We start from the raw sequence: 24,679 nt of genomic DNA on the forward strand, positions 1-24,679 counted from the left end.
ACATTAGGCAAGCAGAATTTAATTTCAGATAAATTGAGCTAAATTATATTGTTTTGTATCCAAATATTTCAAATTGGCTGTCTGATCTGTCCATAAGGAACAAAGCTGGTATTAACATGTATTCTGTGAAATATCAATTAAGGGTAAGAAACTGCATGAGTTTTCTTTTTTTGCAGAAGGAGTTCATAATTACTTAAAAGACTTTCACCAGAAACTTTAAGTTGGATGAATGTGATAAGAATGAAGCTTACGGCAGAGAGACAGAACAAGATGGCTGAAAAGAAGCCTCCAATGACCGTTCCCCTGCAGAAGCACCAAATTGAACAACTACTCCCACACATGACAAAGCACCTTCTTAAGAACCAAATTCACATGAGTGATCACAGTACCTGATTTTAGCATCATATCAAGGGAAGACTCATTGAAGAGGGTAGGAAAGAGAGTCTTGGAATGCATGCACCACCCCTCTCACATTCCCCAACAGTGTCCATGGTGCATGGAGGGAGAATCTGTGCACAGTGGGAAGGGACAGCAAAGCGATTATGGTCTTTTGCATTGGAACTCAGTGTTGGCCTGCCACAATGGAAAGTACGAAGGGGCAGAAATCAGCTGACACCCATAGATGGAGCATTTAGAACAGCCCTAGTCATAGACTATGAGTCTGCAAGAGTCATGGCATTATTGGGCTTTAGGTGCCTCCTAAAGCAGATACAGTTGCAGTTAACAAAGACTTAGATCACAAAACCCAAGTCCCTTAGAATACCTGGAAAGCCTATCAATAAGGATGGGCAAAAACAAGCCTACACTGTGAAGACTACAATAAATACCTAACTCTTCAATGCCCAGACAATGACAAACATCCACAAGCATAAAGACCATCCAGGAAAACATGAACTCACAAAATGAACTAAATAAGGTACCAGAGACCAATCCTGTAGAGACAGAGATATGTCAACTTTCAGACAGAAAATTTAAAATGCTGTTTTGGGGAAATTCAGTGAAATCCAGGATAACATGGAGGAGTTCAGGGTTCTATCAGATAAATTTAATGAAAGGATTAAAATAATTTAAAAGAATCAAGCAGAAACTCGAGCTGAAAATTGCAATGGACATACTGAAGAATGCATCAGTCTTTTAGTAGTAGAATTGATCAAGCAGAAGAAAGAATTAGTGAGCTCGAAGACAAGCTATTTGAAAATACACAGTCAGAGGAGACAAAAGAGCAAAAGAATAAAGAAAAATTAAACATGGCTACAAGATGTAGAAAATAGTCTCAAAAGTGCAAATCTGAGTTATTGGCCTTAAAGAGGAAGTAGAGAGAGAGAGGTAGAAAGTATACTAAAAGCGAAAATGATAGGAAAATCCCAAACTTAGAGAAAGATATCAATATTGAAGTACAAGAAAGATACAGAACACCAAGAAGATTTAACCCAAAAGAGACTACCTCGAGACGTTTAATAATTAAATTCCCAAAGGTCAAGGATAAAGAAAGAATGCAAAAAGCAGCAGGATAAAGGAGACAAATAACCTACAAAGGAGCTCCAATATATTTGGCAGCAGACTTTTCGGTGTAACTTTACAGGCCAGGAGAGAGAGTTGCATGACATATTTAAAATGCTGTAGGAAAAAAATATATATTTTTTTAGCAAAGTATATATATTTTTAAAATATCCAGTGAAAATATCCTTCAAACCTGGAAAAGAAATGTCGCCTTTCTCAAGCAAAAGCTGAGGGATTTCATCAACACAAGACAAATCCTATAAGATATGCTAAAGAGAATTATTTTAGTCTGAAAGAAAAGAATGTTAAGGCCGGGCATAGTGGCTCATGCCTGTAATCCCAGCATTTTGGGAGGCCAAGGCGGGCGGATCACGAGGTCAGGAGATCCAGACCATCCTGGCTAACACAGTGAAACCCCGTCTCTACTAAAACTCCAAAAAAAAAAAAAAAAAAATTAGCCGGGCGTCATGTCGGGCACCTGTAGTCCCAGCTACTCTGGAGGCTGAGCCAGGAGAATGGAAAAACAAACAAACAAACAAACAAACAAACAAAAACGGATGTTAAGGACTAAAAAAAGAAATTATGATACAAAACTGACTGGGAATAGTAAGTACACAGAAAACACAGAATATTAAAACAATACATTTGTGGTATGTAAACTACTTGTATTTTGAATAAAAAGATTAAAAGTCATATTTATAAAAAATAACTACAACCTTTCAAGACAGACTGTATAATGAAATATAAATGGAAACTGAAAGTTTAAAAAGCAGGAGGATGAATTTAAAGTGTAGAGATTTTATTAGTTTTCTCTCTGCTTGTAAGTTTGTTTATGCAATCAGTGTTAAGTTGTCATCAGCTTAAAATAGTGAGTTGTAAGATACTATTTGCAAGCATCCTGATAACTTCAAATCAAAATAACTACAACATATACACAGAAAATAGAAAGTAAGAAATTAAAACACACCACCTAATAAAATTGCCTTCACTAAAAGGAAGACAGAAGAAAGGAAAGAAGATAGAGACAACCATAAAACAACCAGAAAACATGTAAAAATAGCAGGAGTAAGCCTTTACTTATCAATGATAACGATGAATGTTAATGAACTAAATCTCCAATAAAAAGATATAGAACAGCTGAATGGATTAGAAAACAAGATCTAATGATCTATTGCTCACAATAAACACACTGCACCTATAAAGATGCACAGACTGAAAATAAAGTAATGAAAAGAGATATTCCATGCAAATGAAACCATAAAAGAGCATGAATAGCTATACTGATATCAGACAAAATAGATTTTCAGACAAAAAATATTAAGAGAAAAAGAGCATAATTATATAATAACAGGATCAATTCAGCAATGAATGTATATATATCACACATATAGCACACATATATATGTGCGTATATATATGCATCAAACACTGGAGCACCCAGATGTATAAAACAAATAACTAAATAGATAAATAGAACTCAATGTAATAGGGCTGGAGACTTTGACACCCCGTGTTCAACATTGTACAGATCATCCAGACAGACAGAAAACTAACAGAGAAACATTGTCTTTAATCTTTATTATAAATTAAATGGACCTGATAGATTTTTACAGAATATTGTATCCAATGGCTACAGACATTCTTCTCTTAAGCACAGGAATTATTCTCAAGGGTAGACCATATGTCAGGTCAAAAACAAGACTTAAAATATTTTAATTGAAATCATATCAAGTATTTTCTTCCACCGCAATGGAATAAAATTAGAAATAAATAACAGGAATAACTTTGGAAGCTACATAAAAACATGAAAATTAAACAATATGCTCCTGAATAAACATTGGGTCAATGAATAAATTTAGGAAAAAATTTTACAAATGTCTTAAAACAGCTGATAATGGAAACACAACGTACTAAATATATGGGATAAAATGAAAGCAATGCTAAGGGGAAAAATTATAGCAGTAAGTACCTACATTAAAAAAGTTGAAAAACTTTAAATAAACAACCTAATCATGTGTCTTAAAGAACTAGAAAATCAAGAGCAAACCTAACCCAAAATTAGTAGAAGAAAAGAAAAAATAATGATCGGAGAAGAAATACATGAAATTGAAAAAAAAAAAAAAGTATAAAAGAGGAACAAAATGAAAAGTTGTTTTTTTGAAAATATAAACAAAATCAAATAACCTTTAGCTAGACTAAGAAAAAAAGCAAGGCCCAAATAAATAAAATCAGTGATTGAAAAGGACACATTACAACAGATAACACAGAAATGCAAGTAATTTTTAGAGGCTACTATGAGAAGCTATATGCCAATAAATTGGAAAACCTAGAAGAAATGCATAAATTCCTAAACACATACAATCTACTAAGATCAAGCCATGGAGAAATTTATCTGGTATATCTTTACATTTTACATGACTTCTTATAAGAACTGTTTTATAAATTCTTTGATTATTTTCTTCGTCTAATGTTTTCCTCCACAATTAAAATACAAAATTCAGACTTGAAAGCAGATATACACACACACATGCGCGCGCGCACACACACACACACACATGCACGTCCACAGAAACTTCATCGTTTCAGAGAAGAAAATTTGAGTGACACAATTTTAATAAATATATTTTACTTCTCCAATAAGTGGTGTACTTCCATCTGACTCATTTATCCACACATGTTGTGCGTTTCCCCTCTCATAGGATGCATATGTTGTTCCATTGGCACGTCGACTAATGGAAATTGCAGGATCCTAATAACAGAAAGAAGAAACTATGCAAAAATCTATTAACTTACACATGTGTAGACACTAAAAATGTATTAATGTATAATTGATTATTACCAAGATGATGACATATTTCTGCCCATAGTTATGCAAATCTTGCACAAATTGAGGGAGTCCGTTAAATGCAACTTGATCATAAGTAAAGTCTTTCTTGTCTTCCATGTAGTCAATATCAGTGACCTGTGTATCCTGAAAGTTAGAAGATTGTATTTCAATACATAGTACTGAAAGAGCTCTCAGTCAGGTCAATCTTTAACTCCAATGAATGTGTATCATAAACATAATCTTTAAAAAATAAATGAACATCCATCGTTTTCATTTCACTTAAGAAGTAATTGTATTGTTTGTAAAACTGGTTTTTCTAATTATTAAGTACAAAAGCATTAAGTGATTATTCATATTTTTCAGTGATAATGACTAGATATGCATTGTTTTTATATACGTAGATTTCAATGCACAAAAATCAAAAACTTACACATTTCAGCATTTTTTGAAAATATATAGATTCTAAAATTAAGTTTTATTTTTAAAACTAAAAATGGTTTTGTTTACAGTGGAATATGTATTCTGTTCTAGTATAACTAACAATCGGTTCTTCAAAAGCATATATTTGTACTTTCAGGAGGCAAGGGCATTACATATGAGATAAAATATACTTTACAGTTAAAAGGTAGCCTTGTAATTATATTATATAATGTATATAGTAGATATTCGTGACAGTTTCCTATAGGTATTATTATGTGACAATATTTAACTTAAGTTATATATTCCCATGAACCCTTCATTCTACTTACAAATGGTATGCCAGCTTCTCGGTTTCTCCTTACCACTTCTTTCACTACATCTAGTGATTTATAATTCCAGCGACTTAGTTGGAATCCAAGACTCCAATATGCTGGCATTGCTGGTAGTCCAACAAGCTTAAAGTAAATGAGAATATAATTAGTTTGAGTAGAAAAAATATAGTTAGCATTAATAACCAAGGTTAATGTGCCTTTTATTTTCTTATATCTCTAATATTCATTTGTTTATATAATTTAAACAAACAATTAGTGTTACCTGGATTCTAAACAATTTCCTATTCTATTTGAATGTGTTATGAAATTTTTAACAAGTTTAAGTCTTATACTTCATGTTTTAGTTTGTGCTTAAAAATTAGAAAGTGCAGCATACCAAAAAGGAGCATTTGCCGAGATATGTTTCAAGTATTGCAGAAAGTTAAATAAGAGAATACAATAAAAACAACAAATAAATGATGATAAAAGGGAAAATTTTCCACCACCATCCTATTTTCTATTACAAGTCACCATATAAGAAAAACAGAAAAAATGTTTGAAAGTACAGAATTTCTGTTTCCCTACATTTTGGCACTTATCTATCTCCTGGTTTGCAAAAATGTTAATAAAATATATGTTCTGCAGTCCTCCCACCCAGTTATTGCATAGACTCTTTCTTATTCACATGCAGTGCCTCAGCTTCATTTCTTCCTCCTGGGGGCAAATGGATTGCCATATCTTCCTATTTCTGTAGTGGCCCAAGCAAGTTCAGTGCAAGAGAATATCAGTGTCACACTACAACGAATGATATAATTTTGCACATGGAAATTTGGATGTAACTGGTGTTATTTTTTTCCACTAAAAACTGAGTATTAGGTTATATGTGATGCATAATCATACTTGACATAAAATTTTTTCTTTGGTTTAGGCATATATATATATATATACGTATAGGATCCATGATTTCTAGGTAACAATCAAGGAATTACTCATGTTGGGTTATTGTTTTCTATTCAAATGAAATACTAAACCTATTTCAAACTTGGTATCAGATAAACCTTATATCAAATAAAGCTTTCAAGAATTAGTATTTTTTATACCATACTCCTAAACACCATATGTCCCATAAAATTAAGGATTTAGACATGTGATTGAAATTTCTTCTTATATATGTGTGAAGAATCAACATATATGCTGACATAAATTTCTTCTCATATATATGTGAAGAATCAGCATATATGTAACAATACTTTTTTTGAAATAGTTTGACATTCTGCCGACTTTACTCAACATGTGGGAGATAGCTATGCCAACTGATGTTTGACAGTTGAAATGTCAAAGAGTAGTGTTTCTCCCTCTTGTTCATGTGATAACCACACACAAAGTCTATATGTAGACCAGCCTAGAACTGTAATTATGATTTTATATTAGAGAGACTGTAAATGTTGTGTGTTTCTTTTCTAAATTTTACATTTATAAACATAAATTTGGGAATGATTATACATTGTAAATGATTAAACAGCAAAAAACCCTAGCTACTCTCATTTCAGATTTTTGGATCCTAATTTTAAAAGTTTTTTATAGTAATCATCCTTTGAGATCATTTTTGCAAATGGGAATTTTATGTCAAAAGGTATATCAAGAAAATAAGATTTTTAAAATAGGCATAATCTTTAAATCTTATACCAATGAAAATAATTTTCTTTTCCATTATAACACCAGGAATCATATATATCAACAGTTAGAAGAGAGAAATTACGTGCAAGTTTTAGAATCATCTTCAGTGTAGGTCCTGGATTCCCCAGCTCTCTAAAGCCCATATTGAGCTCCAGTATACAAGATGTTACTTAATATATAAATAAGAGTTGCTTAGATAGTAACTTGAGATGTACAGTTTCAGACTAGGTTTTAAACTCAACCCTCTGAAGGCCCCAGGATAGGAGTCAATTTTCCTGGAGTTTACCTACTATGAATTTATTATTATTTCATTTGAATAGAAAACAATAACCCAACATGAGTAATTTCTTGATTGTTACCTAGAAATCATGGATCCTATATATATATATATATATATATATATATATGCCTAAACCAAAGAAAAATTTTTATGTCAAGTATGATTATGCATCACATATAACCTAATATTCAGTTTTTAGTGGAAAAAAATAACACCAGTTACATCCAAATTTCCATGTGCAAAATTATACCATCCGTTGTAATGTGACACTGATACTCTCTTGCACTGAACTTGCTTGGCCCACTACAGAAATAGGAATTTCTAAATTCATCGGTTTTCCCACAACTCAGTTACCTCTAGGATTTTGACCAAAAGGATATATGACCTCTACATTTATTGCCTATTCTTTGTTAAATAAGATCGTTCCTTTTGCTTTACTCCATCATATAAAGTCATGAATAAGTAAATATTTAATATTCAAAATCTCAATGAAATCCAATTATCGAACTCAGCTGCCTAGAAGCAAGAAATTTTGAATTCAGAAACATAGAAACTTGAGTACATATAGAGTTCATTGGGAAAAGCAAAAACCACCCAGCTGCATCTTAAATATGTTAAGATTTTCAAAAACATTTAGCTAAGAGGCCCCTAATATGTAAAATAAAGTCATCTAAATATGAGGTCATATTAGATAAAATAAAAGTATGCAGAAAAAATTTTATAAAATAGACCTGAAACACACCTGTTGATACTGTTGAACTACTTGTTCTGGTGTATCTCCTAGAAAGATGTAAAAATCCAGAATGCCACCAGTAACTCTATATGTTACTATTGGAGTAGGCTGGATAAAAATCTCTACAAAATAAAATTGGGAAACTTATATGTAAATCGTGAAAGGGCTTATAGTAATGAATTGCAAATTCCATTTAAATTAATTTGTATTAACTACATTATTTTACAATATTTTGAAATAAGAAATAATGAAATATTGAATGCGGAAATAACATAGGGAAAAAGTAAAACGCCAACATGTCTGAGGCTTATAATAAAATGTCCCTGCTATTTTCTTTCACAGATGGTGGCAAAAGCTCCCCCTGGATATTGCGTTGCAAAGGGTTAGTTGCAAAGGATTAATTCTCTGACACCAAAAGATGTTTCTCTAAAACTGCGTTTTTAATTAGTCATTTAAATTGAAGATTCTCTGAAAGGTCATATTATCACATATTAACTTCTAAAGGACAAAGTGTCAAAAGTTTTAATTTAACTTTTCTAAATATAAGACACAGTAACTGACTGGATAACCATGTAATAAACTGATCTTGCTGAAATGTGATTAATTTCTTCAATTTTTTGTTATCATCAATTCACCTATTAAAGAGATATTATACTCATAATATTAAAAACTAAAATACTACATTATATGAATTATGATGAACTAAAAAATTTACTCTTCTATTTCCATGGACATCTTTTTTATTTTCATTTGTAGTGGTATGTTTACTTATCTAGACAAATGAGATTGAGGGAATGAAAATACCGATTGGCATGGATGTGTTTCGGTACTCCTCTGAAAGGAAAATAAAGTGCCTGAATGCCACAACATAGCATACTCTCCCCATAATAGATGCACTGGCATGCAAAAATTGATTTTGTCTTTAATTTCAAAATCTACTTATAACAATTTCATACGTTAATATTAACTATAATAGAGTTTGCTCTGACATACAATATGCATGATTGAAATAAAGAGAGCATTTAAAACATTTCAAGTGAAATCTATAAATATATTATCAAATAAATTATTCTTACCCATTGCATTGCTATTCATTAAGAAAACGCCAAATGACTTTCCAGATGTATCTTCAATACACATAAAGAATGTTTGATGGCCATATAAATTATTATTATTCTATAAGGCAAGAATGTGAAAATAAAATTTTCAAATATATTTAAAACAAAAAGATTACATATTTTATATGCTCTTCATGAATTAATTTGTTACTATAATTTGTTTCCCATGTTTCTATACTAATTGTCTTCACTATACATACCAATGAAACATTATAGGTAAAACAAAACTTCAAACTTTTTAACATTATTAATATAGTAATGTATAAAATATATAACATATACTATTAATATATTATTTAACTGTCCTGTTTATTATAATTACATTAGTTTTAATAGCGTATGCCCAGGTGGGAGGATCACGAGGTCAGGAGATCAAGACCATCCCGGCTAACTGGTGAAATGTTGCCTCTACTAAAAATACGAAAAATTAGCTGGGCGCGGTACATGCACCTGTAATCCCAGCTACTTGGGAGGCTCAGGCGGAAGAATCGCTTGAACTCAAGAGGCAGAGGTTGCAGTGAGTCCAGATCATGCCACTGCGTTCCAGCCTAGGTGACAGAGCTAGACTCCATCTCAAAAATAAATAAATAAAATAAAAAATTAAAATAATAACTTAGTCATGATAAGGTAATGGCATGTTTATCAATTAGGCCTCATGTACGCCCAAGGTACTGCAGGAGCTTCCAAAATGATATGTACCCTCATAAAAATTTAGTAGTCTGTTTCTTGAGAGCTGATGAAGAGCTTACATGATAGAGACAAACTGGAAATACACTGATATGGTGAAAGGAAAAAGACTTCCTGACTAAGTGGATATGGATTTTTAAAGGAAAGAATGTATGTAAATTAGCTCTGACATTCTCTCTCTGGTGTTAATTAATTAATCTCACTCTGCTGTAAACAGAAATTAGTAAAATTCATTAGAAATTCTGTACCAAATGAAACTCTTTAAAACAACTACTCACTGGTTTATTTTTGATATAGAAGCAGCATTGCCAATTAAAAAGAAATAACTGACAAACATTTGATCAAAGTCAATCATGAATCAAAAATATTTTTTAAAGGTATGATGTTTGCTCTCAAAAATCTCACATTTTTGAGCAAAAAACATAGAAACAAACATATACAGGAGTAACACACTAATATGATTATTATACTAAGTCAAGTATAAAGATAAAGACTAAGTCCTTATTGGAGAGTTTGGGAGTTCTTACAAGATCAAATTTCGGTTGAGAGCTGAATGATATAATATGAGTGATGAAGAACATCAGGTTTCTGTACTTATCAGAAAAAAAAACAAACTGTGCAAAGATATGAAGTTATGGAAAATGATCATATATTGTAGAACAATAAGAAGGACAGAGATGCACGAGATAGTATCTGGTAGCTAGGCAGACATTATGTTGTATGAAGATATGTAAAACAGAATTATTCTAGTGCAATGGCTAGCCATTGATGGATGTACAAGGGTGATTTGAAAAGGAATAATAAAATATGATCATGAAAGTCAAAATAAACCATTTATAAACTGGAAATCCCATGAAAAACTTCACAAAATCTGTTAGTCACTGAGTCCATTTAAAACCTATCAATTGTCACTCTCAAGCTAAACAATACAACAATAAGCTTTTGTGTTGGTATCAGTGACATTCAAATAGTTTAGTTGATCAGTTAAAATAAATGATGTTTTCAAATATGCTAAGATTATCATCTGCTGCACTATAATGATTATATTTATAACAAGAAAAATAGTTTCTTACATCACCGGGAAGTTGATCTCGAGTAAAAATTGGCCAAGTTTTCCAGGATAAATCATGACGAAATCTCTTATGAACCTGTTCCCCAATACCATAAATGTAATCACTTGGAAGACGGGTTGAGATCTGTAAGTACTGGTCAGAGTACACTAAGGGACCAATGCTGGTGTCAAACCTGCACCGTAAAAGAAATAAAGAAATAATAATATAAAAGAAATAAAGAAATAATCACCATAAAAGAAATAAAGAAATAATCATATATTAATCATATATAAATAAAGAAATAAATATATATATGTAGTTCTACCAGATACAGGTTTATGTTAACGTCATCCAGAATATTTCATTTTAAACACACCTGTGGTTAGCTTTGGTCACTTCTTAGAAACACACACATTACCCCATAAAAAAAAATTGTTCACTGCATCGATACAATTTTTGCCAATATCTTTCACATCCATTTCTTCCTTTACTTTTCATCACAAGTTTAAAGCATAACTACCATTATCAATCACATTTCACAGATGACACAAACTGGGATAATTAGTTGATGTTTTTAGGGACCACAAACTGGTTGGCAGGAGAGCCAAGTTTCAAACCCAGTTCTGCTTGCTCTGGGTACTAGATTTTAAAATACAGTATTTTACTGGCTTCCACCCTTAAAAATTAAGTTTGAAAGCATTTTTCCCCTAAAAAAGTTTTATGTTTTATGCAGATGAAATAGGTACTACAAGAAATGCTAAATGACGTTTAAGATTTGTATGCTTTTATTTTTATTGACAATTAGTTATTGTATATACAGTCAACCCTCCATATCTGTGAGTTCTGAATTCATGGATTCAACCAACCAGGGATGGAAATTATTTGAGGGGGGGAAAAAAAAAGAATGGTGTATCTATACTAAATACATGCAGACATATTTTTATTATCATTCTTCACTAAACAATTTAGTATAACAATTCTTTACATATAATATACATTGCATTCATTATCATAAGTAATTTAGAAATGATTTAAGTATACAAGAGGATGTGCGTAGGTTATATACAAATACTACACAATTTTATATAAGGAATTTGAGCATCCATGGATTTTGGTATACTCAGTGGGGGAGCGGGGATTGTCCTGAAAGCAGTCTCCATGGATACTGAGGGAGGTCTGTATTAATGGGATACAATGTGATGTTTTGATACACATGATTTGATGATAAAACTAATTAACGTATCCATCACCCTACATACTTTTTACTGCAAATATTTAGAATTTATAGTAGTCTCTTAGTACTTTTGCAATATACATTAAATTATTATTTTATTATTAGCTATAGTCACCGTGTTGATTGGTCTCAAAAACATGTTGTTTCTGTCTAATCATTTGATCAACATCTCCCCATTCTCCTCCACTCCCAGCCTCTGGAAACCATAATTCTACTTTCCGCTTCTATGATTTCAACATGTTTTAGATTTCACTTATAAGGAAGATCATATAGTATTTGTCTTTCTGTGTCTGGCTTATTTCACATGGTATTTAATATTTTTATGATTTAACATAAAGTCATTAACAAAAGTACTAAAATACATTTAGTAAGAGTAATTGCTGAGATTTAATCTTGACAATTGCTTTATTAGCAATTCTTGGGGATACAAGGGCATTTATCTTGAAACCATTCATAGGAAATTACTAAATCTCTTGCACCTACACACCTCATACAATCATAATGAAGGTGTTCAGTCTATATTGGATTCTACATATATATAAACTATTTTAATATTAATATGGGAACTAACTCCTCTTTCATCTTTGAATAGTAACTGTCTGATTCTACAAATTGGCAATAAAATATGATAAATATGGGGGAAAGACACAAGAGCTATTCTATGTATGTACAAATATATGCAAGACTAGAGTTGCATTAGTGAAGCTCTCCACCTTCATCTTTGTTCAACCTTTATTTGTAGATTCTGATTTATGCTCCAGCATCTTTCATCCACAAGAAACCAAACTCTTTTATCACTGTAAACTTTATAAACCTATCCACTTACCCTCTTTTGGGAGGAAATTTATTTCTACCAAAAATGTCTTGAAATTAAGACTTTCCAATTCTATAATAACAGAATAAACTCATATAATTGTAAAATAATATACTTACAAAATTTTATCATTGCTTTTCCTAATAACTTGGATGCTAAATGGGTTTTGGGTAACATTCACATCATACAGTGTATCAGAAACTGTGGGTCCAGTGAACTCTTTTACGTACTGATGAGGAACTTCATATCTTCTATTATTTGGATCAGTAATCTGGAAAGATTTAAGCAAATTAACATCACTTGATTCTAGACTTTTATTTAATATTCCATTTCTGAACTATTAAATGCAAGTTCTGAACAAAAAATAACGTGGCGATTAGTTTCATAGAAGAGTATTAATCTATTCAGAACCTTAATTTTAACATTTTTGAGTGGCTATGCACAAAGTGTATAAATATTAAAGAAATACATAGATTTAGCTGGTTATGAAGTATTGTGTATAAAATTAAGTACAGATTTTTACTGACTGATATAAAAATGACAGTATTACCAAATATTGATTACTGAATACTAGTAATCAATCACTGTATACTAGTAAATCAAGACACTAAATACTAGACCTTTGTGAAGTTAATCATTCTCAATGCTTTTCAATGTTTGGGTCCTTATATAACTATATAAAGATAAGAAACTTATCTTATCCATAAAGAAAAGAAATTTTGTTTAAAAATTTTTAGAGAAACTTAAAAGAAGTACTGAAATAAAATTGAATCACTGAGAAAAAGAAAAATTTGGTTTCCGTGAAATTATTGCTAAAAAGGTGATGTACAAATAATTTGGTGCTGTTTTTACTTCCAAATCCAAAATATTTATACTAGTAAACTACATTCTTAAAAAAAAAAGAAGAATCGTACTTTTTAAAATCATGAAGAAAATTTATAATCAATGAAAGAAAGTATTATGTTAGATGTATACAACACTAACACTTTTCTCAAATTAAATTTTAGATTAATCTTCTATCATAGCCTGTAGTTTAAATAATAATAATTTTTAAACGTTTCTTGAGAATGCTTATTTTCTTCAAGGCACTGAGCTAAATATTTTGCATGAATGATATAATTTAAATCCTTCAAAAATAAATACAGAGCACACTATTATTATTTGTATGTTATATTTGCATAAACAATCTGAGAGAAGTGCAGTTTAATTAATCCTTCGCCTTGGAATAAATATTTCTCAAGAGAGAAAATATATTTGTAGGATGAAAGATGTGTTCATCAAATGTCTCACTGCAAGAGCCACCTCCCAGGTTCACGACATTCTCCTGCCTCAGCCTTCCGAGTAGCTGGGACTACAGGCGCCCACCACCACGCCCAGCTAATCTTTTGTATTTTTAATAGAGACAGGGTTTCACCGAGTTAGCCAGGATGGGCTCGTTCTCCTGACCTCGTTATCCGCCCGCCTCGGCTTCCCAAAGTGCTGGGATTACAGGCATGAGCCACCGCGCCCGGCCCATCAAATGTCTTTTAGTATTAAATCTTCTTTGGAAACCTTAAAAACCGAACCTTGAACCGGAAACGATTGGGTGTCTGATTTTGAGTTGTGAAGAGAACACTGTTGATGTCATTTCCAAATAGTGTTGGTGAAGGTATCCTGTTTAATTTGGCTTCAAGTCCTTAAAGAATAAAAAAAGCTGCCATGAGTGACTTGATGTATAATGTTAACAATTATTAAATATATTTATGTTACTTTATTTACCAAAAATGAGTACTTTTTAAATTTGTTACAATCATGCAAAAATAAGAAATTTGAACATTCTCAGGAACATATTTCTTATTTGATTCTATTTAAGGTATTTTTCCAAAGAAAAAATTAAGGCACATTTTTGCTTCACTTACAATATATCATATTGAATCAACACGGTAAAGGACTTCTTACCAATACTTGTTGTTGTCTTTTCTTGAACATTATAACCATGATTATCAACGAAGAAGCACCAAGGAATAAGAGAGTCATTCCATGGCCTCCAGCAGCAGCCTCTCTGTGCACAAATTCCCTGATAAAATATTTTAAAAGGAATTATATCATTAGTACTATTAATCAGATGTCCCAGTCTCTATTTTTCCAATTAATTTTTAAATAATCTAATTTTTTCAAATGTATAATATGGTAAAATAGCATTTGCTCTTTTGTTTCTTTTACCTGGAAGAAATACATTTAATAAATTGAATTAATTACACCCTGTCAGAAATTTATGACCTGAGATGTGATTATTAAAATCACGTATCTATACAAATTTTTGTAAGCTCACGTATTTTAAAGAAACCTGATCTCCAAACGGTTATAATTTATTCTGTTGTCATGGTATTCATATGGAAGAACTGAAATATTTATTTTGTACTAATTATCTATCAAGCTGAAATTTAAACTAGAAGGATGAAAATATGGCCCTGAATTTAAAGCCACTTAAAATCTGTAAGGGATTTAATTCTACCTACTTACTAGTTCAATATTTAATTAAACTATCTTAACTAGTTTATGTGCCGGTATCACAAGTAGTTGCTGCAATTGCATTCAATTAATAAAGCAAAATACTGAATTCTCAGTAATTTTATTATCCATATGAAATATTATGTGAAGTGAAAGAAAAATTATAAATGTTTATATATAAATAGTTTAGCTAAATATTGACGCTATGCATGAACAGCAGTATCATTACAAGTCTTCTTACTATGTAAATTTAATAGTGTGACACACTTTTATAATTCGAAAAATTGTAGGATTTTCCCCTTTGCTTCCTTTCCATGAAAATAAGTTCTTAAAAACCTCCATTTTAATCAGCTGAAAGTGTGCACTAGCCTTTCTGCTATTTCATCCTCAAATTAAAATGGTATCAGATACAGACACACAGACACATATATAATATATATAGTATATATACTATATATTTATATATTTTATATAATATTTAAATAGCTAAGTATATGGAATATATGTATATTTATTATATATAAAATATAGATTTTATATATTCATTTATATATTAAAGTATATATTATATATAAAATATATATTTATATTAAATAAAAATACACACATATTTTTATTTTTATGTATAATAAAAATACATATATTATTATATACATATATAATTATATATAATATATTTTATATATATAAAATCTCTCTAAACACCTTATATACATATATGTGTGTGTTTGGGTATATATTTATATATTTATACCCAAACACACATACACACATATATATTGTAAACTGGGCTACAATTGGATCTAATTACTTATCAGAGCCTAGAGTGTGTGCAACTTTTGATCAGGCAATTTTATCTCCGGTTATCTAACCTGAAGAAATACTCCTAGCAATACAAAGAGACAATTGTACAATACAAATACAAATACAAAAAAATATTATTTACAGCAGTCTCTACGAAAGATTTGTATATAAAAGTCTAAATACATTTACATAAATACATATATAAACACATAAATACATATATAAACACAACCTTGAAAATTCATCCACTTAGAGAAAATTATGACATGCTCGTTAAAGAACAGTGACTACTGAGTTCGTGAAACATGAGCTCACATTGAACTTTGCATACTACTATTCTAATTCCAATTTAAATAATTAAAAAATATAGAGTAAAATAGGCTTACATTCATTTCCTGAAAATATACCATATTATTTTCCTATGGCTTTCATAAAAACCTTGGAAAAGGTGGCTTAAAGCAACAAAAATTTACTCTCTTACCGTACTGGAGGCTATAAGTCCTAACTCAAGGTGTCAGCGCAGCCATGCTGCCTCCAAAGGCTTCACAAAATAATTCTCCCTTGTCTCTCTCTAGCTCCTAGTAGCTCCTGGCAATCCTTGGCGTTCCTTGGTTTATAGGTGTATTTTTCCAATTTCTGCTTCCATTTCACATGGCTTTCTTCCCTGTCTGTTTCTGTGTGTGGTTCCTTCCTCTTATAAGGACATTAGTCATTCAGCCCAGGGCCCAACTTAATTCACCACGACTACATCTTAACTAATTGCTTCTGGAAAACTGTATTTCCAGATAAGGTCATATCCAACGACTCCAAGTAGATATGAATTTTTGAAAAACATTATTTAACCTACTACATATACACACCAATATATTAATTAAAAACATATATCCCTGTTGTTGCTTTAAAAATATTGGTAATTTTAGTTTATCTTGTGAAGATTTTGATACTTGTTATTTATGTTTAGTTGTTCTTCCTATTTTTCAGGTCTCATTATTTTTAGTTTCTTATCTAATTATTTTCCTTTTGGCTTCATTTGACACAGTTAAACTCTAGCAAATAAAAGTATAATAAATTTATCATATTGTAACATATTTCATCATATATGATATACAATTATGTGATTATATATATTAAAGGTAATAATTTTATATGTAGTAACATATGTGTATACAATACATAGATATGTATATTCACTGTATTATGCCCCCAAAATTCATATGTTGAAGCTCTAACCCCCAATGTGAAGGTATTTGGAGATAGGTCCTTTCAGGGATTAATTAAGTTTAAATAGAAATATAAGGGTGGAGCCCTAATTCATTAGGACTGGTGTCCTTTTAAGAGAAGGAAAAGACAACAGAGATCTCTCTCTCTGCACAAAGAGGAAATACTCATTGTGAGGACAAAATGAGAAGGCAGCTGTCTACAAGCGAGAAAGAGAGGCCTCACTAGAAACCAGCCTTGATGATGACACCTTGATCTTGGACTTCTAGCCTCCTAGATTGTGAGAAAATAATTGCTATTGTTTAAGCTAACCATTCTGTGGAATTTTGTTATGGCAGCCTGAGCTAATGCACTTTGCATGGAATTATGGCTGTTTCCTAGGTAATCATTTGATTATTCTATATTTTCTCATCATTGTGCACTAAGTAAACATGCCCTTTCTAATATACAATAAACATGCCATTTCTAGTATACAATAATTTATACAGTAAGTTTAATATAACCAATTTTCAAATATTTAACAATCATGATCTATCCTCATGTATATGAAAATTCAAGATAAATCTTTTTTTAGTTAAGGAAATTTTTTGAAAATCATTACTTTAACCAACTTCAATCTCTATCACTACATTTGGAACAAATAATATTTAGTCAGATGGAATGCTTCTCATATTCAAAAGAGTAAGTGTATATATTTAAGATGAAAATTATTTATTTAGTTGATCACTTAAGATGGTGGAAAATTAACATTTGAAGTATTTTAAAGAATATTTAAGGTATTTAATGAAAAGTATTATTAAAGATATATAACTATAAATAACAACAACAGCAACAACAAAAAAAAACCCTGAGTGACAAAGATTGAATAAAAGTTGTATTTGAAAATTGCAACATCTCCTAAAGCAGAAAAAGGCAAATATCTAGGCCCATTTTCTAATTTCAGGTAGATTTCATTTTTCATTCCTTTATTATTTACTTTTTAAATCCATTTTGTATAATAGAAAAATACAACCTTGAAAATTCATCCACTTAGAGAAAATTATGACATGCCCGTTAAAGAACAGTGACTACTGAGTTCGTGAAACATGAGCTCACATTGAACTTTGCATACTACTATTCTAATTCCAGTTTTGCCTGTAAACTAGCAAAGTGACATTGGAGTATTAATTTAGCCTTGAAAAACACTCTAAGCTTCCATATAAGTCCAGAACTTTATGAATAAGTTACCGCTTAAATGATAATCTCTTTAAAATCATTTTGTTAAGTTGCACTTTCCTAGTTAAAAATGTCAAGAAAATACTCAAATTCATTTGAGATATACTAAGTTAAACTTTTTAAACTGTAAGTTGTCATTTTATAAATAACAAGCATAAATATATTGGCTGAAGTTTAACTTGTTTACTTCACAAATATAATTTATTACACACTGAAAACATTCTTCAGCAATCTAGCAATCTAACAGTTTAAGTTGACAGTAAAGACTAATAGTAGGCAACAAAACTATAAACCATTCACTTTCAAATGTTGTTTCCCTATAAGACCTTCAAAACCCATATTGTTCCTCATAGAATTATATGTTCAACTTCAATCATTTATTTCCTTCTTTCTTTCCTTCTTTCTCTCTTTCTTTCTCTCTCTCTCTCTCTTTCTTTTCAGATGGAGTCTCGCTCTGTCACTCAGGCTGGAGTGCAGTGGCTCAATCTCGGCCCACTGCAAGCTCCACCTAAAAAGGTTAAGTAAAGAGAATATCTGGCCACTTTCCTCAGTGTATCACAGTAAATACTATGTTATTTAGCTATTCTATCAGTGGGTAAGCTATAGGGCCTACTATTCATAGTATTACTCTAAGGAAAATCTCATCTCTTTCAAATTTGTTTGTGGCAAATTAATTAGAAAATTATATGCTTACTATGATGTAGGGAAGATAGAATAGGAACAAAATAAATTTTATAGTTTATTCAGTTAATTTGTGTGTGGTAAGGTGGAGTGGAGAAGGTGAAATTTATAATTGCATATCATATTTGCAAATGCAAATATTTGCAAAATGTCAGTACATAGAGTCAGCCCTCTGCATCTGTGGATACAGCAAACTGTGGATCAAAAATATTTCAAGGAACAAAAAATACCAACATGGTAATAAAAATAATGTAAACAAAAAACTGCTGTATAACAATTATTTGCATAGCATTTACATGGTATTAGACTTATAAATACTCTACAGATGATTTAAAGTATACAGGAGAATGTGCATAAGTTAGATGCAAATACTGCCATTTTATATAAGATATTTGAACATCTGCAGATTTCGATATCCTCAGAAGTCCTGAAACCAATTCCCCGAGGATACACATGTATATGTGCATATACACCCACACACATAGACCTTTATTCCCACACAGATTTCCCACACAAATCTGTGTGGGAATAAAGGAAGATTGAATGTGGGTTACATGAATCCAATTGGTTACCGCTAATTTTCTCCATTTTCTCTTCTTCACTTCTAATTGCTAAATTAAAAACAAATAATAATTTTCATAAAATGAGTATCATTTTATGTTCCACAGATACTTCTTAATGCTATTATTACAAATACTCTATTGGAACATACATATCATCTCTTAAATGTTCTATATTATCAAAGGTATATTTTCTTCAATAAGTAGATTTGAGATGATAGAATTTCATGAAGATTTATAAAATTAATGATAATTTGTTAAATATGGATGAATATTAACTTGCTAGTTTAAACTGAGCAGAGATAAAGGAAAGCAAACTCAGTAACTTCTATTATCTATCATTTTTAATAGAGAGCTATGATAAAAAGATAAATGCAGCCTAATTTATGTCTAGCTCTTTATTAAATAAGATTGATCTTATATTGAACAATTATCTTAATATAATAATTTACATATTCATTAAAAATAGTAAAGACTTTTGTTGCAGACCTCTGTTGGGAATTGTTCTGGAATGCAGTTTATTCTCACATTGACAGGATCATTTAACACATTTGGACATTTTCCTGAATCAGAAGGATTTGTAATCGTAGGAGTAATAGTTGGAGTTGAAGTAGAATCACTAATTTCTGGGGGAGGAAAGAACTCAATAAAATAAAACATGACATTAAATTAATTTTCTCAGATTTTTCAAGTAACAAGTACTTTTTGAAATAATACATGAATTCATATAAAATGAAAATTTTCAAATAAATTTTGCATTTAAAAAAGACCTACAAATTCAAGCACTAGTTATCAAAAGGAAAAGATCCAATCATACTTTTAAAATTGACAGTGTAGAATCCTATTGACTTTTTCTTCAGAAATACAAAATATATTTACAAAACAACTTGGTGTAGATTCAAAAGGTAACAAAATATACATTCATACTGTATTTACAACTTGTATTTTATAGCTTAAGAAACAAGATGGAGCAATATGATTTACGAAAAGCATAAAGAAAAGGTGAGAAGAAATTAGAGAAGAGGAAAATAGGTGAAAGTACGTACTTTCAAGGGAATAATTTGATAGGTAGAGTAGAGAAAGCTGGAATAGCAAAGAATGGTAGATACCAACTCCATATAAATAACATTCCAGCAATGAGATATTATTAAAATCTATTGCTTCATAATAGAGTAAGCTCTCAGTTTCTGGAAGTAGGCAAAACAAAAGACTACCAGGAATAAGAGATGCTAACTATAGTCTAGATGATAATGTGTAACATCTTTTACAAGGCTGGTTTGCTCAAGAGAGAATAATGAAGAGATTCAGCGTTCCGTATGTACCAACTCTAAATTAGAATTAAAATATTCAGAAAAAAGATAATTAAACTATCCAAGTCTTTTTTCAACTTTCCTCTACCTGCCTTTTTCATACAACCTCTCTCTCCTTAAAATAAAATCTAGCCAGAACAAAGAATATATGCTCAAATCCTCATTTCCTTTGCAAGTGTGCAAAGGCTGGAGCAAAAACCCAGGTTTTCCCACTAATGAGATGATGCTCACGCCAGTAAGCTATTATTCCACCTTACATTAACGATTTGATCCCATTGCCTCTTTGCTCTTTGTCAAGTAGCTAGGGAAGGCAATTAATGTCAAAGAACATGGATTCCTTAATTACAATAGCTCGTCATTGAAATAACTTGAATATAATGAATAGAAAAAGTTGGAGTAGTTGTGTAACTGACCCTGGATTTTTTTATGAGTGTTTCATCTTACACAGATTATTTTTTAAAACCTATAACTATTGTGGAGTAACTTCCTCCTAACTTCACGATAATGTAGACATGCTTTTAATGCACTACTTACCTTCAACAGCAGGTGTCTTAGTTGCTAAAACAACAATTAGGGCAATAGCTATTATAGTAACTATGACAAAGAGGGCAATCAGAGAGATTTCTAATCCACTAAATTTCTTTCTTGCCATCTAAAAAGAGAAAATAATATATATTTAAAATGTAAAATATATAACTATAATAAACCACCAATAATTCTCATGAAATTACATACATTCTTTTTTTTAGTAAGTACAATGCAGAGTGGCAGACAGCACTTCCATAACATCCTAAATTAAGCACCCACTTAATAATATATTAAGCATGTACTTAATAACTTGTAACTTATCCTCATATAAAATGTAAGCAATACATGCAATTTAAAGTAAAAGGAATGAATTACTGATGTGCATTACAGTAGTAGTATGCTGAGATGAAAATATAGATGGAAAAAATATATTCAAGTAGGTGTGCATTGCCTTCTCATTTAGAGCATTTTGCAAGGCAAAGGCTTCCATTTGCACTGTTTCTCAATTCTCACAACAATTTTATGAAGGAAATAGTTATTCATATTTTATGAATTAGGAACTTTAAGCTTAAGAGAGAATAAGTTATATTTCAAAGTTAAAAACTTCAGTTTTTTTCTTGAACTCTCGTCTCTCTAATTCCAACACTACTTTCCACAATGATACTGTCAAAAAGAACATAAATACATATATTTGATAGAACAGTATATATTTGCAAGTTGCTAGTCTGTTTAAAAATCTTTTGAATTATCACTAAGTTCCTCCATCAAACAGCAGCAAATTAGATATACAAAACTCTCATATCAAAAATATGTATTTATTATTAGATGGCATTATACTTTTGAGGTAGCATATAGAAGATACCCAAATGTAGACTGGAAAGAACACATCTACAATAATTAACTGAAAGTATATTTGTTTAATTTAATTTTGACCACATATATCTTATTTTTCTTAGTTCTCAGGTTTCCATGGATTACCTGTATTCCATGATTTTAATATAAATCTTAATTCAAAGACATATACCAAAGTAGAACTTGGAATTTCTATAGTAAATGCTTTAATAAATTACTGGGTTTAAAACCATTTTTTTTTTTTTTTTTTGGTCTCACAATGATCCCTGTTCTGTAACTGTGTCAACTTAAGTGCCCAGTTTTCCCAACCTAAACATCTTTTTTTTCCTTCTTCCATAGGTTTTACAACATTCAATCATTCAGTAAGTCCATTTGACTTTATCTTTAAAGAATTTTTAGAATTATGCCTTCATTTTATTCCCAGTACCACAGCATAATTTTTAGATAACACATTGCCTTCATACCTGCAGTTCAGTTTCAATCCCTGCTCATCCACTCTTCTAGGTGAATTCTAAATTTTTCTCAATTCAGATGTCATGGTGAGTTCCTTACTACTCTGAGGCAGAGTTAATCTAGCCTTTCTTCATTTACCATAGCATAGGAAATGTTCATTGCAATTATTTATGTATATGTCAATTTCCTCAATTAGATTGTTACATTCTTGTTAGCAAAAATCGTAAAAGTAGTCAGAGACTAATATTAAGTAACCAAAAACTTAATTTTTTACTATAGCTTATAAATGAATATCTGCAGATTAGCATTCATTCTTAGTATATAATTTTCTGTTACAGATATGTAAGCTTATTACTGCATCAGTAATCTTCAAAGAAAATGAATGTAAACTAAACAGAGCAACAGGTAACATATAAAGCTGTTTGAAAAATGAAGCCCAGTTGCTTGATACTACGTTGAGAATTGACAAAGTTAAATTTAGTGTTCAACTTTAAATAAGTGTAAATCTCATTTGAAGTGATAACCTACTTTGCTACCAAGAAGTCAGTAATGAGAATTGTGTTTTCTTTTTTGACAAGGGAAATCTTAAAAAAATGCATTTTTTGGTCATGAGTCAAACTCTCCTTTGTCTAGAAAAATCAAAACAAAATTTAAAACAATTGCTTAAAATTACTGTGATAAAAATACGATCCCTGTAATTTTGGATTACAGTAATTTTAAACAACTCTTCTTGGAAATTATATATTGATACCCTTTCTCTGCATATTTATTATGAAGATGAACATTACTTTATTGTATAACAACTTGAAGAATGATCTTTGAAAAGTCAACTAGGAAACATTAAATGTTTTATAAATGTAGCATTCTGCTCTATATAGATTTTCTTAGAATATATGTAAGCATACTTTATCTATTTTTCAAAATCTCAATCAACTTATTTTCTTTCATATAGAGTCATTAAACAAAAGTTGTTATGATTCCACCTAAGTCTTACAAAAGTTATAGTGAAGAGTTGGGCCAAAAAAAAAAAAAAAAAAAATCCTGTGTTTAAAACAAATTAGAAATGTGTTTTCCTGTTTAATACAAGGTACTGCATGTTTTAAATGGCAACTTAAAATATATGATATTGCTATTTTAACCTAGTGCTGACAGATGGGAATACTGCTAACACAAATTAAGAAAAAATATAATTAGTTGAAAACATAAAAATAACAAAAAAAAATGAGCTATAGACTTACCTTATTTCATAGCCTGTTCTGTTTGCTGTGTTATACCAGACTTGGATAAGGCTGCCAAAATAATGATCAGGGCAAGTTGCTTAGGTATATATTGAACTACTCATAAAGTTTTATTGCACCCTCACCAGCCTATCAGTGTTTAATAATCTTCTGCTCAACATGCAATTGTTAAAAGCCTTAACCCTGAAAGTAGTTTACATAAGTCTTTCTCTCTGGGAATGTAAGTTAATTAGTAATTGTACTGTCAGATAGTCTTTGATTTCTCAAAGCTGTGAACTATTAGTATCTTAAGAACATAAAAGTAGCTCTTTCTTTTTTTTCTCTTTTCATAATTATATTTCTTTTATATTTAGATGTTCTTATAATAACTATTTTGTCTCATTGTGTGCAATTTAGATCTTCACTGGAAAGTAGAAACATATTTGAAAGACAGAATCTGTAAAAAATTTGCAGGATATAACAATTAGAAGGTAATATTTTGTAAAAAGTAATTATTAAATAAAAATTATTCCCTGTGTCTTGTCTTCGATCTTAAGGTTGAAAAAGTGACCAAATCCTTAAGTATAAGACATAAAGTAGAGGTGTACAGATAAGTAATTTAGATATAAAATCAACATATTTATCTATTTATTTACCATACATAGCACTCATTGAATTATAAAAAAATCATGTTGTAA

At 30.5% G+C, this 24,679-nt stretch overlaps 1 protein-coding gene across 1 annotated transcript in view; it reads right to left on the minus strand.

The window, feature by feature from the left end:
- SI (sucrase-isomaltase) overlaps window positions 1–24,066 on the minus strand; it is a 102,095-nt gene extending 78,029 nt beyond the window's left edge. The window contains exons 1-12 of the mRNA XM_050778250.1: window positions 24,003–24,066; window positions 21,466–21,583; window positions 20,111–20,247; window positions 14,592–14,709; window positions 14,219–14,328; window positions 12,773–12,924; window positions 10,627–10,798; window positions 8,825–8,924; window positions 7,758–7,870; window positions 5,077–5,202; window positions 4,340–4,471; window positions 4,130–4,249 (exon numbers count right to left, since the gene is read on the minus strand). Coding sequence (XP_050634207.1) covers window positions 4,130–4,249; window positions 4,340–4,471; window positions 5,077–5,202; window positions 7,758–7,870; window positions 8,825–8,924; window positions 10,627–10,798; window positions 12,773–12,924; window positions 14,219–14,328; window positions 14,592–14,709; window positions 20,111–20,247; window positions 21,466–21,583 — 1,398 coding nt within the window. The 5' untranslated portion in view covers window positions 24,003–24,066. The remainder of the gene's footprint in view (window positions 1–4,129; window positions 4,250–4,339; window positions 4,472–5,076; window positions 5,203–7,757; window positions 7,871–8,824; window positions 8,925–10,626; window positions 10,799–12,772; window positions 12,925–14,218; window positions 14,329–14,591; window positions 14,710–20,110; window positions 20,248–21,465; window positions 21,584–24,002) is intronic.
- Between the last annotated feature and the right edge of the window lie 613 nt (window positions 24,067–24,679).

Source organism: Macaca thibetana, chromosome 2, assembly GCF_024542745.1.
Source record: "Macaca thibetana thibetana isolate TM-01 chromosome 2, ASM2454274v1, whole genome shotgun sequence".
NCBI lineage: Eukaryota > Metazoa > Chordata > Mammalia > Primates > Cercopithecidae > Macaca > Macaca thibetana.